Raw genomic sequence first — 14,944 nt, forward strand, 5'->3', positions numbered from 1 at the left:
AATTCAAAAAATACAATTATTACAACTATGACATTCGTCGTAATTGTTTGAACTTGAACTATTGTCATAGTTGTCACATTCAAGCACTGATTGACATAAATAGACAAAGACGGGCAAAAATAAATTTAATTAACCAATTTCTTTTGCATTTGTACTCTGTTGGTTTATCGGAAATGTAAACTGAATCCATTTGGGCAATGAAAAATTGCTCTTATCGCCTATTCTCAAGCAAAACGAATTTAAAGCTTAAACTTGGATTCGCTTTTGTACAATCATTGAGTCAGATCTTTGGATCGTACTTATTTTATGGCGCAACTGGAAAAGATTTGAAACAGCTGTTCCAAACAGATAAACTACAAAAACATAATGAATCAGCTATAATTTCAAATCAAGGTAAAGATAAACTTTAATTTTGCTCATCAAAAGACAGATTTTTTACAATTAAAATAGAAAAGTCATAAAACCCACAAAAATGATTGTAACAATGAAATATAACAATTATGATACGATTATTTGCAAACCAATGAAACAAGCAGAAAACGATCAAAAAATTATCATTCAGTGGCTGTTGTTTATTCAATTTCGAGTGAAAAGGCATAGAGTTACTGATATCAGCATGTTGAAATGAATGTGAAAAAAAATGTTTATTCATTGATGCGAATGAGTTACTCGAGTTTGGATTTATGGTCAAAGTGGTGGTAATGATGCAATAGATTATGTCCAAGATGAAGGGAGTGATGAGAAGGGAGTGACAAAAAGAAATGAACAAAGAAAGTCAAGTTTGCCTTTTTTGATTTATTAATTGAGTTATATCATATTGCATAATTGAATCACAGTCTAGATAATCTGAGTTGTTTGGATCATTGTCAGTATCTAATTTATTATAAATTAGGCCATCTGATTGATAGGTATTGGGATGATGGTAGTATTGCTGGTTAGATGAGTGGGAATGATGGTCGTGTTGTTGGTGAGGATGATGATGATAGGGTTGACATGAAATTTGATGATGATTGGAAACATCAGGGAAAGACGTTTGAGATGCATTGTCTTCATCTGGATCCATTGTGTATGAGCTTGTTTGATAAGGATAAAGCCCAATATAAGGGCAACTCTTGACATGATGCAGGTTGATGTTGTTTAAATCTTCCGAGCCCATCTCTCGATTGTAAAAATAATTAAAATTGGAAACTATCACAGGCACAGGCAGGGCTAGAGTAAGTACACCAGCAATGGCACACAGTGAGCCAACCATTTTACCCCAAACACCAAGTGGAACCATATCTCCGTAGCCGACAGTGGTCATGGTGACTACAGCCCACCAGAAGGCATCAGGTATTGACTTGAAATAGGATCGTTCGGATCCAGCTTCAGCATAGTAAACGGCTGAAGAGAAAAGGATAACACCAATGAGAAGGAAAAATATCAATAAGGCCAATTCTCGAAGAGAAGCTTTCAAAGTCATTCCCAATATTTGTAAGCCCTTGGAGTGTCGAGAAAGCTTGAAAATGCGAAAAACTCGAACCAAACGGATAACTCTGAGAATGGCCAGGGAAGCTCCTTGATTTTGTTTTTCACCACTAAAGGTTTTGGGTTCTTCTTTATCAGCAAAAACAGTTCCAAGAGTTATGAAGAATGGAACGATTGCCATAAAGTCGATTGCATTCATAATGTCCTGAAATGAAATAGAAAATAAAAAATCTATTAATTGTTTTTATCAATAGTTGAATGAATTGTTAATAATCTGTTCGTTTTTGCAAACATTAAAAATAAACTGTATGAACTGAGAAATATTTTTCACTTTATTATAAAAATTTATTTGAACTCGTAGAGCAGTTCCACTTCAAATCAGCCAAACTAAAACTGGCAAAGGTTTAAAATAGTCAATAAAATTTAAAAAAAATCACCTGAAATTGGATTAAACGAATGTGCGCGTGAGCTAATTAGGCAATTTAGTTTTCTTAATCTAAATTCTCATTGAAATTAATCGAAATGTCACTCGTTAAAAAACAAAAAAACTTCCACTGTATTGCGTTTTGCTCTCTAAAGTAGCTGAAAGTAGTGAAAATGTCTGAAAAAGTACCTTTATAAACTCAATTTTAGATGGACAGGCAAATAGACGAATGAGAAACTCGACGAGAAACCAAACAATGCACAGGGATTCAATAATGAAAAAGGGGTTCGAAGTTGATGGCACGTCGTTTTCAATGACTCGAGTTTTATTGTCGAATGTTGTGAATATTTTATAATGCTTATACTGTGGTAATGTTTCCAGGCAAAAGATAACAATTGATACAATGATGACTAAAACTGACGTAATGGCAACTATTCGAGCAGCCTGCGAACTTTCAGGATGCTCAAAGAGTAGCCACAGTTTACGGTGAAGTTCATTGGTTGGTAAAGGTCGCTCCTCTTTATCAGCTGCAAAACCTTCATCAGCTTTCAACTTTTCCAGCGCTTCTTCGCCCAATTCATAAAATTTAACTTCTTCCACAAAAATGTCCAACGGAACATTACCAGGCCTGCGAAGGCGACCGCAACTTTGATAATAATAGAGGATAGCTTCAAAGGCAACTCGGCATCGATCGAAAAAGTATTCATTTCGATTTGGATCAAAATATCTAGAGGCAAAAATCAGCGAAAAGTGTATGAGAACAAAAATTTTGCTCGCATCGTTTCATACATTTTCTCATTCTTACCTTATTCTTCGTAAAGGATCACCTAAAAGAGTATCTTGAAAAACATTTAAAGTTCGTAATTGAGTTTCAAATTTTGTTCCACTAACATTGATTATTACCCGTTCACAAAGCGTATGATCATGGCTTATCTGTTCAAATCGGTGACGAGGTCCGAATTCAATGCCAGCATCAGATCGAGTTCTTTCCAATAGATTGTCAGTTGCAACCTTTGGCAATGATCTAAAGAAACAAAATGAAACAAGAAGATCGTAAATTGCAATTGATTCAAGAAACTTTGCAATACAATTTGAATCGAAGAGTAAAAAGCAATTTAAATGTTGTTCAGATCTAAATTGGTTGTTATAACGTTGAAGTAAAGGTTTAAATGGCCAGATAAAATGGTTTTCAGTGTAAAATAGCAATAATCGAGGGAATTTAGTTGAGAAAATGAAGAAACAAAAAGTATAAATAATTTGATTGAACTTTGAGTTTGGATTTGAGAAATGAAATAGATTGAAAATTGATGGAAATAATGAGGATATTGTGTGAGAATTTTATGGAATTGAAACAGGTAAACTTGAAATGAGAGTAAAAGGAAAGTCCATGAGTGAGTGGAAAAGAAAAATCGATATTATTATTAGATTCTGTGAAAGAGTAAAGTTTCTTTGCTCTTTCCTTTTTTGTTCCTTTGGGTTCTAACTTTTATTCCTCCAAATGAACCAAAATTACCTGTTCAGTTGTTTTCTTGTTTACAGAATAATTGAGAGAAATGAATGAATGAGTTGTTACAAGATGCAATATACTGTATTATTTAAGAAGTCAATTAACAAGTTAGTATAAGATCTGATAACTATTCATCAGATTCACCCAAAGAGTAAAGCGAAATTCAAAATTAAATTTAAACTTAACGTTAAATGGAGTTCTCTGAGTTAAAAGCTCAAAGTCAACTCAGTCTAACGAAAAGAAACAAGAATTGTGTCCGATATAATAGAATCAGTTAAAGTTAAGACTCGGTAATCAGAAGAGAAAGTTCAACTCTAAAAGTCTTCCATCCATTAGTTGACCACATAAGACTAAACTCTTTTATTATTGTGCTAATTGTCCTGAAATTGGGTTCTAAGAGCAAATCAACATGAAATCCATCTTTTCTTTTCTTTGCTTTTCTAACTAAAGTTAAATCAAGAAGACAAATGTTCTTACTGTTGAGTTATCGATTGCTCGATCGACAGATCAGTTTGTATGAGAAACACGTATTTAAGTTCATTTTTAATCATTTTGCATTTGTACTTGAATTTATATGCTAACTCAAGTTACTATTAGTTACTAATAGTTCTTCTTTGGATTGGTAAACCAATCTTCAACTGAAAGTGTTCGTAGTTTGACAGAGAGTATAATTTTGTGTCAAAGACCTGTGAAGTTATCTAATAGTCCAACTCTTCCCTTTTAAGACTCAATTAAATCTCTTCTCTCTATCCACGCAAACGATAGAATAGTTTGCGTCAAAACTGCCTGCGTCCATTTGTATTTATGCTGCGATTAATAACATTTTTGAGCAAGAAATAAAAATTCTAGTGCGATACAATCTTCCTTTTAGTCTTTATTATTTGTACATTCGTATGATCAAAATACTAGATTACATTAGACTTTTGATACTACTAAGCTCGAGAATAAATAAAAACAAATCTTGAAAACGGCTTGAAAACGATTTGAGAAACAAAAGTAATAATAAATATTACTGAGCAACTTTTGCAAATAATGCAGAAAAGTATTTTTACGGCATAATTTAAATTGAAAGCACGTAATCTGATTCCTCTGATGCTAAAAATGCTTGCAAACAAATGCTAGACTTCAAATGCAGAAAATATAATAATGAATATAACCTCGCCTGAAAAATATGCAACAATGCATGATTAGAAAAGCCATGAACTAGTATTTGATCATAGTGAAACAACTATGAGTAGTAAAGATTGGTTTCAAGTCTTTTGCATGACATTAAACATTAGATGGTTCATTTTGCGGGTTAAATTTTGTTATTAATTAATTGAGCCTCATTTTGCATTTTTACTTGATTAGCCCACTGTTCAGTTAAAATGTTTCAATTGTTGCTACTTTTCGATCTGTTTTCGCTATAAATTGCAAACGAGAAAACTGTTTGATTCAATGTTAAGTTTAATAGCAAAATCATAGCCAGTGAAGTTTTGCAAAATAGTTTCCAGACGTCTACAAAGCCATTGTTTGCACAATTTATCGAATAATTGATTGAAAGGACTTTAAAAGTTGAAGTGCAAAAGTATATTGAAAATTGAATCTTCAATAAATCGATTGGAAATACAATTTAGCCCAAATCAAGACGTGATACTGAAAAGACTAACCAGTCTTACAGAAGCATTGGTTGAAGGGAGTCACGGGCAAAGATGGTCAATCTAAGGCAGTATAAAATTGGAGTAAAGTCTGTTGAAAGAAACTTAATAACATTTATAAGTATGGATCAAAAGTTATGGGCATAGATGGATGTTTATATCTTAGAGTCCATTGGAAACAATTTTAATGAAAAAAGAGCAAATCGAATGAACTAATATTTGTTCATTTTGATTCTACTTGAAAGGTAAAAAGTGATTGTAAATAAAAACTAATGGCATAACAAGCGAATAAAACAAACAAATTTTGACACTCAGATGACCAAAATATCATAAATAGAAGAGATCAAAATATTTAAACAACAAGCATAAGGTTCGGGCCAAAAAGCAGAGCAACATAAATCACACTTAATTGCTTTCCAGTCTTATTTTTGGCAGGATAAATTAACTGTCTGATTAGAGTTAAATATCCATTTGTAAACTGTAATTAATAACTGAATGTCATGAAAAGTGTTGAGATGCAATTGGTCATGATCTTGGGTTCTTTATAACCTTTTGTTTACCCAAAAAGGTGTTAACAACTCTTTGCAAAATGTCAATACAACGAAAATTGAGAACAAATTGCATCATTTTAATTTGCAAAATTCAGTTATAATTGCATGTTCAAGACTCTGACTTGAGAAAATTTCGTTTTGGTGAAACCCAATAGAAGAGAGAAAATCAATAGATGTAGTTTATTCTCTGTCAAAATATCAACAGATGCACTTTTGTTGAATATTTCATTATGCATTTAGCAAAGGTTTTTGCGTGATTCAATTATTGAACAAGTCTTTGTACACAAAAGCTTTACCTGAGCAATGTTTGCAAATACTTTTGATTGAAATAATTGAAAGTGAAGGATGTTCAGGTATCAGAATCTTAGATTTTCATGAACTTGGACATGTTCTCAGATGTTCTTCCACATAAACAATTAATACAACGTAACATTCTGTTAATACTAATCATCTAATGGGCATAAATATGACTGTTTAGCTGGAAAGGAATTGGAAAGAAAACCATCTTGAATGTGATCTTGATTGAATGCTATCGTTAAACAGCTAAGAAATACATCACAAAGATCATAAATTGTCATTCTTATGGGAGATGGAATTTCCAATTCCTCTCCTGAAATCTTAAAGGACATAAGAAAATTACAAGCATTTAGCTACAAAAGTAGCTAGAGCTATTGATCATATTCCTTGTCCCTTTGCAAAAAGGTGCGATTGATCGAAATGATAACGTTAAAATCTCGCAAAATCCATGCAAAGATGTAGTTTGTTTTGTTTAAAATTGCAATAGCTCAACATTTCTCGCTTACTGATCGTTTTAATGGTTGCAGCATATTATTTTATTAGCATCTAAAGTGTCTTTTAGTGGTTTGGTAAACTGAGTTGATTCTTGAAAGGAATCATTTGATTGCTAGCAAACTTCTGATTTTCATGTTATTTGATTTTAATAAAACTTTATCCATCAACTACAAATTTTTGCAGTTTTCTGTAATAACACAAAGCATTGCTTCCATATTTATCCGCGAATTTACCATTTTATTATGTCCAATGCATCTAAGGACTGTTATGATGTTTAATGACTATTAAGTCGATGCACAAATAATTTGAAAAGTTGACTTCAAAGTTAGTCAGTCGAGCATAACTTCAAAGGCTTTCATTCAAATTGTTAGCCGACATCATTTTCCTCTTCTCGTAATTTTATGCAGTTTTTTTAACAGTTCAAGATTGCTACTGGAAAGTTGAAGGAAGAAAAATTTTTTTAGAAAAAATTTCCTGTCCAATTTTATGTTTATCCTTATTAAACAACATTACTTGTGACCAAAAGTAATGAACTTGGAATGAGCTGAAAAGACTGGGAAGACATGATAAATCATTGTGCAGAAACATTACATGCTGTAAGGAGAACAAAATGAAATCTTTCAGAACATTCTCTTTCTCTCTCTTTGCCTTTGGTCTAAAAATCTCAACACAAAAGGTAAATCAACAACGAAATTAACCAACACTATTAACGGTAGTCTTTTGTTTATAATGGCTTTTTTAACGTAACCTGAAGCATTAACATTATTGATATTATAATGTTATTAATATCAAGTAAAGATAATGTTTCAAAAATGTTGGAAAGTGAATCAAGATCAGGCAACACTTGGAGTCAAGTATTATAACAGGCTCAAGCCTTTTTAATAACAAAATCATTATCCATCAGAAAAAGATGGAAAAGAAGGAAAAGGTAAAAATGAAAAATTCTGGTTCTAACAAATTATTCTGATAATGATGTTTACCTTTTCGCTGTTGCCTTTGCTGCAGTTGATGTTTATAAAATGCTAAATGCTGTTGATTAAAAACAAAAGCAAATATTTTAATATCAGTAGACTGATGAAAATGTAGCTCCATAGCATATAAAGTTATTAAACTAGCTCATTGATTGATATTCAAATCGACGAGCGAGTAAACTAACCATTGGGAGTTGAAATTACCTTTTCACGGTAAATTGAAATTACTTTCATCTCAAAATTTTAAAACATCTTTCGATGTAAATCCATTTGATTACATTCAGTTTGTAAACAATTAATTCATCAACTTGATGTGCAACTCAATTTTCTTAGCTAATGATAAAGGGTGAAAAACTTTGAGACGAGACAGTTTCTGCAAACTCGAAACAGAACAATTTTCGGTTAAAAAAAGGTGAAATTGAGTCAATTCAACAGATATTTGGAATAGCTACTTTTGTTCTAGGATTTCTCTTCACATTAAAGGCTAATCGAGTTTGCTGAAGAATCGAAAACTTTATTGCAAAAGAAATATTGGCTATTTTTGCGAGTAGAGGGTCAACTTAATTAGTCTTTGTTTAATTTGATTCAGATTCAACTCAGAAGCGCTCAGTTATACAGCTATTTTTTAATATAATAGTTCTTCACTCAAACTGTTTTACTCTGACAAACGTTGGCTCACAAACTATTCTTATTATATATTTCTGATCATTGAAAATGTAGTGAAGTTGTCAAAATAAAACATTGTGAAGATGAAATCGAAATAGGAAAGAAGAGCAACTAATAATCGACTTCGATCCATGCATTTGTTTTCTAAGCTCATGCACTTGAATGTCCAGTTCTATCGCATAAAATCTAATAGAATTGTAATATTTCATTGTTAATTGGCCGTCATTTATACTGCATGAAAGAAGGAAAGCGATGTTTAACTCAATGTCTAAAGTTGAAATTAAACAAAGGGTTAGTTAGGGTTAGTTCAACATTCACTGCTAGAAAACATTCAATAATCATTAGACAAAATTTCAATATTTTTGCTTATTATCAATCTTATTTATTTATGGCTAAATTTGACATATCATAATATTATAAGAGTTATATTTATTTTTGGATTGATACAATTTATCTCATTGCATATAATGAAGCGTGGAAAACTTATTAATAAAGGATTCTACGACACAAAGTTTTTATATTCAAAGTTTATTCATGAAGCGGTTTATGAATTTTCCATTGACTTGGAGCACTGGTAAACCCAATCTTATTTTCATATACTTTATGAGATTCAATCTTCTTCATATTTTGTAGTAAAGGTTTAATGAAATCCCGAGTGGAGTGGTCTATCTTTCAAGAACAATAGATTAACTTAGCTGAACACTCGAATAACCAAAAATTTGGAGTCAGACGTTAAACTTCATAGCTTTATGCATTGTCAGATTATTTCGTCAGGAAGTTTTTATGCAAACCTGACTTTGCAAGTAGTTGTTCGAGAAATTGATACTCTAGCTCATACTGCACTTTGTAAAGTTCATTGTTCTGTCAAAATTTTACTTGACTCGTGATTTCTACTTGTGCAAAAAAGCTTTTGTATTAAAACACAGATTTATGTTAGTTTGTACACAATGCATCTTCCAATTTTGCAAAACATTTCCTAAAATTCGGCAGCAATTTTCTTTTCCTCTTAATTTCCATAATAATGCAGACCAACAAAATCTTATTGTCTAGACAGCAATACAGTTAATGTGATGGACATGCACCATGGACATCTCGACAAAACTTAAATATGTTTTGTCATCAGGAAATATTATTAAAGCTTTATGTTGTCAATTTATTGCATTTAAGTGGCAAGTTAAACTATTATAATTCGTGTTTCGCGCTTTCAAAGAATTGTCTCTCAATTATTCCCTGATTTTCAATTTTAAGTGCACAAATTCGTCCATATTCGTCGTCGTAAAGTGACAATATTGATCAACCCTACTCTGAAGAATGATATATTACTCGATGAGTTGATAGTGACAATGCTGAGTAAACACATGATATACCAGGTTGGACAGGTTTACTTAACAAATTTCAGATCAAGCTCTTTTTTCAATTATGCAAGATTGTCTAACAGAAGGACACTGAATAAAAGCTACATTTACAGGTACAAATCTATTGATGTTTTCAGCTAGTCATGCGTAAAGCAATTAGTGCAGAAGTCAAACATTGTTTTTGGCTGTTTCAGCAGTTTTCATCGTCTATACCGGTGATCTTGCTCAAACTTCGAATCTTAGTCCGTTATCCTTCTTTTCTCTTTAGACTTAGCCGTTCTCAAATTTCGATTTCAATTTATTCGTCAATTTGTAGTTACACTACCTTATAATGATAGTCTTAATCTATTATTTTCTAAAGATTTTTTCTCTATTCGTAACTCTTCTCTGATGTTGAGATACAGTTGCTCATTCCCACTCTACGTTTGATATTCCTGTATTGCTGAGCAAACAGTTTCTCAGTTTTATTAATAGTTCAATTCTTGCACAAAAAATTCACAATTTTATTCGACAATTTGAATTACATTTACAGCTTTAGATTTTATTACAATGATTATCAAATACTTTGCATCATAACTTTATAAATTTGAATAATTCAAATATTCGTTGGTTTCAATTAAAATTTAGATGAAAATTACTGAATGTTTACTTCATTATATTCAAAGAAAGAAAACTCATTTTTTCTAAATGTGAAAGTTTACACTGCATTAATCTAAGTTTTCAAGGTGTGTAGAGGCTGTTCATTGAAGCTGAGCAAGGAATGAACTTTTTTCTCAAATTTTTCTCAGGTTTTCTTTTTATTTTCATCCTCTTATTTTTGCAACATTACTTTTCTACTTTTATTAAATGAAATTTTTTCCATTTTTGTAACTCTTGTCTGTGTCATATTCATCACCATCATCATCATCATCAACTGCTTCTTCAAATGAAACAACAATCAGCAAACATGAAGTACATTTCTTTAGTATTTTTCCCATTTTCAGTTGTAAAGAAAATAAAAACTGTAAAAGTTAAGTTCAGATAAAAATGAACACGGAAATGTTGGGTTAGTCTCGAGGGTTTTGACAGTGACAGATCTAATCCGTAAGATTTGACTTTATATTTGTAACCAAACAAGATGTACTGGGTGTCAAAATGACGTACTACCAACTTTAGACGTTTGTAACATTTGAGTCCGTTGAGCTGCAAATGATGCCATTCGATAATAAAATTTGCAAATTTTTATTGGTTGATCTTATTAACTTTCTTCTCAAAGATCATTTTTCGAGAAGTCAAACTCGAAAAAAGGACACATTCTGATGCATGCATGTGTCTTAAATTTGCGTTTACGCTCTTTCTTTCGGTGTAGTTTTGATTTATCTTCGTTGGTATTAGGTTTCCAACTAAGTTCGTTCGTTTTTTTGAACTACTAAGTTCAATTGATAATTTTTTGGTGGAAAATTCATCTTTTCAAAATTATTTTTTACCTAAAGATAGAGAATTTATCAGGTTTCAATCCAGTATAATTTTCATAATGATTAGAGTTAAAATAAAAAATAATTAACAATTTGAGTTGATCAACTTTTTTACAGATTTTATTGGGTCGATTGTAAATTATAATTAGAATCAGTTTTTTAATTGTGATTGAAATAAAATTAAATGCATCGAATAGCTGATAGTCTAGAGTATCGGTGTATGGAATTTCAAGTCTTCAAATTAATCAATTAATCAATTAATCAACTTTGAATCCGTAAACTTTCAATTTTTTCTGTCGAATCCAATGTTAAAACTGAATTAAAAAATAGTGAAATATTGGATTTTCATCAAAAATTGGACGTCTATGGATTTTCAATGTTAAATGAATTCTGAGTTTAAATTGATTAATTAATTAATTGATTTATCTTAAGACTTGAAATTCCATACACCGATACTCTAGACTATCAGCTATTTGATGCATTTAATTTAATTTTAATCACAATGTAAAAACTAATTATAATTATAATTCACGCTGGCCCAATAAAATCTGTAAAAAGTTGATCAATTCAATTTGTTAACTCACAATTTATTTTAATTGTTATCATTATGAAAATTATACTGGATTAAAGCCTGATAAATTCTCTATCTTTAGGTAAAAAATAATATTGAAAAGATGAATTTTTCACCAAAAAATTATCAATTGAACTTAGTAATAAAAAAACGAACGAACTTAGTTGGAAACCTAATATAACGCTCAGCAAACTGAGCATTGGATAGGACTCAAAGGCTGAATTAAGCGGGCACCTCAATTCCCTGATATGATGTCCTGTGACTTTTTCTAGCGGTTGATCTGCTAGGTAAAGTCTCCTCGAGAGATCTCAAACCTCAAACTCTTCAATTGAACACAGCAATAACTAAGAAGTTTGAGATGATTCCTTAAGAGATTGTATAAAATTGTTTTCTGATTATTCAATACAAATTAAAGCTTTTTCGTGCTCATCAAAACTCATGATGATGAAAACGGTTGAAATGTCCAAGAAACGTTAAGATAGATAAATGAAGATGACAATGTGCGTTGAACTAAAGCTTAAAGTGTCTCATGATATCAAAATGTCAAGCAAATAGTGAATAACAATTTTATTGCCTGAAAAATTGATTAGCTTTGACAGAAATGAGAAATTAACCAGCATTGAATAGTGATATTGAATTTCGAATGCATTAACGAAGAGAAGTAAAAGTAGCATCATTAGGAAGAACATGAAATTCAAGACACATGCATGCATCGAAAGGTGTCCCTTTTTCGAGTCGACGACTTTTCGAAAAATAATCTTAGCGATTTTTTTCAAAGGTTGGACAATAAAAACTTGCACATTTTATTATCAAAAGGCGTCAGTTTAAAATTTGCAGCTTCTCGAGTTCAAAATTTCCAATCATCTGAAAGAGGAAATACTTCATTTTAACACTCAGTATATCCCATGTTCATCTTTGTTCCGGAATAGTTTATTCATCAAGAGAATGATAACTTTCCTTGCTTCATTTTTTGTTTCGCTTATTTTTGTATCTTCCTACAAAATGAAAAGTACTTTTTATACAGCAAGAGATTCATGATGATCATGATCATTATCATGATTATGATGACTTTATTTCGCTATTTTTTACCTCTGAATTCATTTTCTTGAAACTCTTACCAACCTGGCTATTATCATTATATTTGGAAAGGTTTTTTTGTTACCTTCTTGTTATCTCATTTTAAAATGTTAGCAAAAAACTCAAGTACGAGAATATATTAGAATGAAGAGTTTCATGAAAATTGAACAAAATTTTTTTCTTCACTTTTTATTTTTCTCAGCCCAATCTCAGAGCAACAGTTTTTTGTCTCGCGATCAAACATTGCAATCTGCCAAATTCTGCTATCAATTCAATTTTTCTTGCTGAATAATATTCGATAACCTGTATCTTTATATTAATATGAAACATGTTATGTTTCACATCATTTCCATGTAAATTTTTTCAAAAATTTTTCTTCATTTTACATTCCATCAAATGCAAGAATCTGTCATCATCAGATGACTTGGAAAGAGCTAAAATTGAACTTTACACTGAATGGATAATCAAATTGAAATATGAAACAAAATTTTTCGAAACAGAATTCAATTGAAAATTTCATTAAGTTGACCTTTTAGGACAATCGGATGATTAAAATTGGAACGATCTTGAAAGTTAATGAGCAACATTCAATCAATTATTCCAAGCAAAAAGGTTTTTTTCAGTTAAAAAAGAAACGTTTTGTTTCTCCTGTTTTTCATTTTCTTTGTGATGTATTGTTATTACTTGAGTTATCATCTTCATCATCACCATGAAGAAACTGAATCCAGTTTATCAATCAACAGAAAGTTCAAGCTGTTTTTATTATGTAACATTGTTAAAGGTTGATTAAATTGAATTAAAGAAGAAATGAGTAAAATTTTCCTCGTTTTGAAAGTTTCCCTAACCATGATGAGCAAGAGAGTGATAATGATCAGAAAAGTGAACATTTCAAGTTTTCCACTGCAAGTCAATCGTACTAATTTGAAATCATTTTTACGCCAAGTTTTCTTGAAATGGATGCAAAAAGAAATATTATTCAACATGCAAAAGCTATGATGTGATGAATAAAAAGAGGTTAAACTTAATTGAATACAAAAATTGAAAGTAAAGTAAAAAAACTTTCAATAATATACTTTGCCATTTAAAGTCGAAAAGTTCAAATGTCAAAGCTTTCTTTTCGTCTTGTCACCATTTACAAATGGTGCCTTTTTGCACATGATGTCTTTGAAGAGGAAAAATTTTTCCGAGTCTCAACTTTTGAAGGGCAACATTTGGTGTTTCAAGTCTCATGTTACAAATCCTTTCACTGACTTACTAAACAGAACTCGAACTTACTGTTGATCGCGCTTCGATTGGACATGTTGCTTTTCACGAAATTTCTCCATCAACTCAGCCCATGGTCCAGTGTTTAGTCCACCTCCACCTCCTGCTCGTATCATTGCCATGATTGTGACTAATTTGTTTTCACTTTTACTCCACAATCACTGAGATTTTTGTTGATGGTAAATTATAATGAACCTTTTGTTTCACCAATGATGAAGTATTGGCCACATGAATCATGAAACTGTATGATGTTGATTGCAAGGTGACTTTAACAATTGAATAACGAAAAAAACTATTTTTCTATGTTTACCTCGTTGATTTTGTTTCTTTTGTTTATTTTCTCGTGCACTGGAAAGTGAAGATGAGGTCGATGATAATGGTTATGTTGGTGATGAAGGTGAAGATGATTATGATGATGATGATGGTGATGATTATACAAGTTAAATCATTTAAATCCTATTTGAATAGATGATATGGAAGCACACATGATATGAAAATAGAGATGCTTACAATGAAATTTATTCCAATGAGTTTCTTTTGCTTTCTTTCTTTCCTTCTTTCATCTTCTTCTTGTTCTTCTGACAAGTTTCATGATGGAAAAGAGAAACTTGGGAGAACGAAAAAAAGAGTGAGAATAGAACGCAAAAATGGGAGAAAAGACCGCGCAGATATGGATGAGGATGAGGATGGAGATAAGGATGCTGTAAGTAAAAGAAAGAGTAACAAGGTAAAATGAAGAAGAGTGAGAGTGGAAAAGCGAAAGATTCAGAAAATTTTGAAGGGAAAAATGAAGCAAAAATTGGATCCAGACAAGTTAAAGTTGGGAGTTGGAAGATAGAGAAAGCGAAGAATGAAGATGATAATGATGGTGTGCCTTTAGGAGCACAAGATATAAATGAAAGTAGCCTTGGTGCTTTGGGTGAAGCATGATTGTGATGAGATCAAAGAGAAATAGAGAGAAGGGGAACGAAAATGAATCTTTTTAAGTGTGATTCCAGAAGGTTTGAAAGGATACCTTCGTTCATTTTCACTGAGTCGGTAAACTTGAGTTGCTAAAATTACATGTTGGCATGGGTTAGACGCTACCAGTTGCCAAATTAATAATTGAAGGAAGAAAAGGCAAAGAGTGAAAAAGGAGCAACAAGATTCAGAGAACTAAAATGACTGATAAAAGTAAGTTGCTGACAGAAAATGAAAGGAAGAAAAATG

General features: G+C 31.4%; 1 protein-coding gene across 1 annotated transcript; it reads right to left on the reverse strand.

The window, feature by feature from the left end:
• Positions 1-388: 388 nt before the first annotated feature.
• Positions 389-14,686, reverse strand: LOC107359326 (potassium voltage-gated channel subfamily A member 1-like). The gene is made up of 4 exons (XM_015925810.3): positions 13,748-14,686; positions 2,697-2,915; positions 2,081-2,618; positions 389-1,672 (listed from the first exon to the last, which is right to left on the reverse strand). Exons 1-4 carry the CDS (start codon positions 13,855-13,857, stop codon positions 776-778), a joined length of 1,764 nt encoding a protein of 587 aa, XP_015781296.1. The 5' UTR covers positions 13,858-14,686; the 3' UTR covers positions 389-775.
• Between the last annotated feature and the right edge of the window lie 258 nt (positions 14,687-14,944).

The sequence above is a fragment of the Tetranychus urticae genome, chromosome 1, assembly GCF_039701765.1.
Source record: "Tetranychus urticae isolate SD_2017Ah chromosome 1, NJAU_TeUrti_SD_1.0, whole genome shotgun sequence".
In the NCBI taxonomy this organism is placed as follows: Eukaryota; Metazoa; Arthropoda; class Arachnida; order Trombidiformes; family Tetranychidae; genus Tetranychus; species Tetranychus urticae.

Bases quoted from the DNA above. Each gene is read 5' to 3' on its own strand.
- LOC107359326 (XM_015925810.3), bottom strand. From the start codon at position 13,857: ATGGCAATGATACGAGCAGGAGGTGGAGGTGGACTAAACACTGGACCA. The intron at 2,619-2,696 runs GTAAGAATGAGA...TTTTGCCTCTAG, and splicing joins GATCCTTTACGAAGAATAAG to ATATTTTGATCCAAATCGAA. The intron at 1,673-2,080 runs GTACTTTTTCAG...ATTTCATTTCAG, and splicing joins CTAAAATTGAGTTTATAAAG to GACATTATGAATGCAATCGA.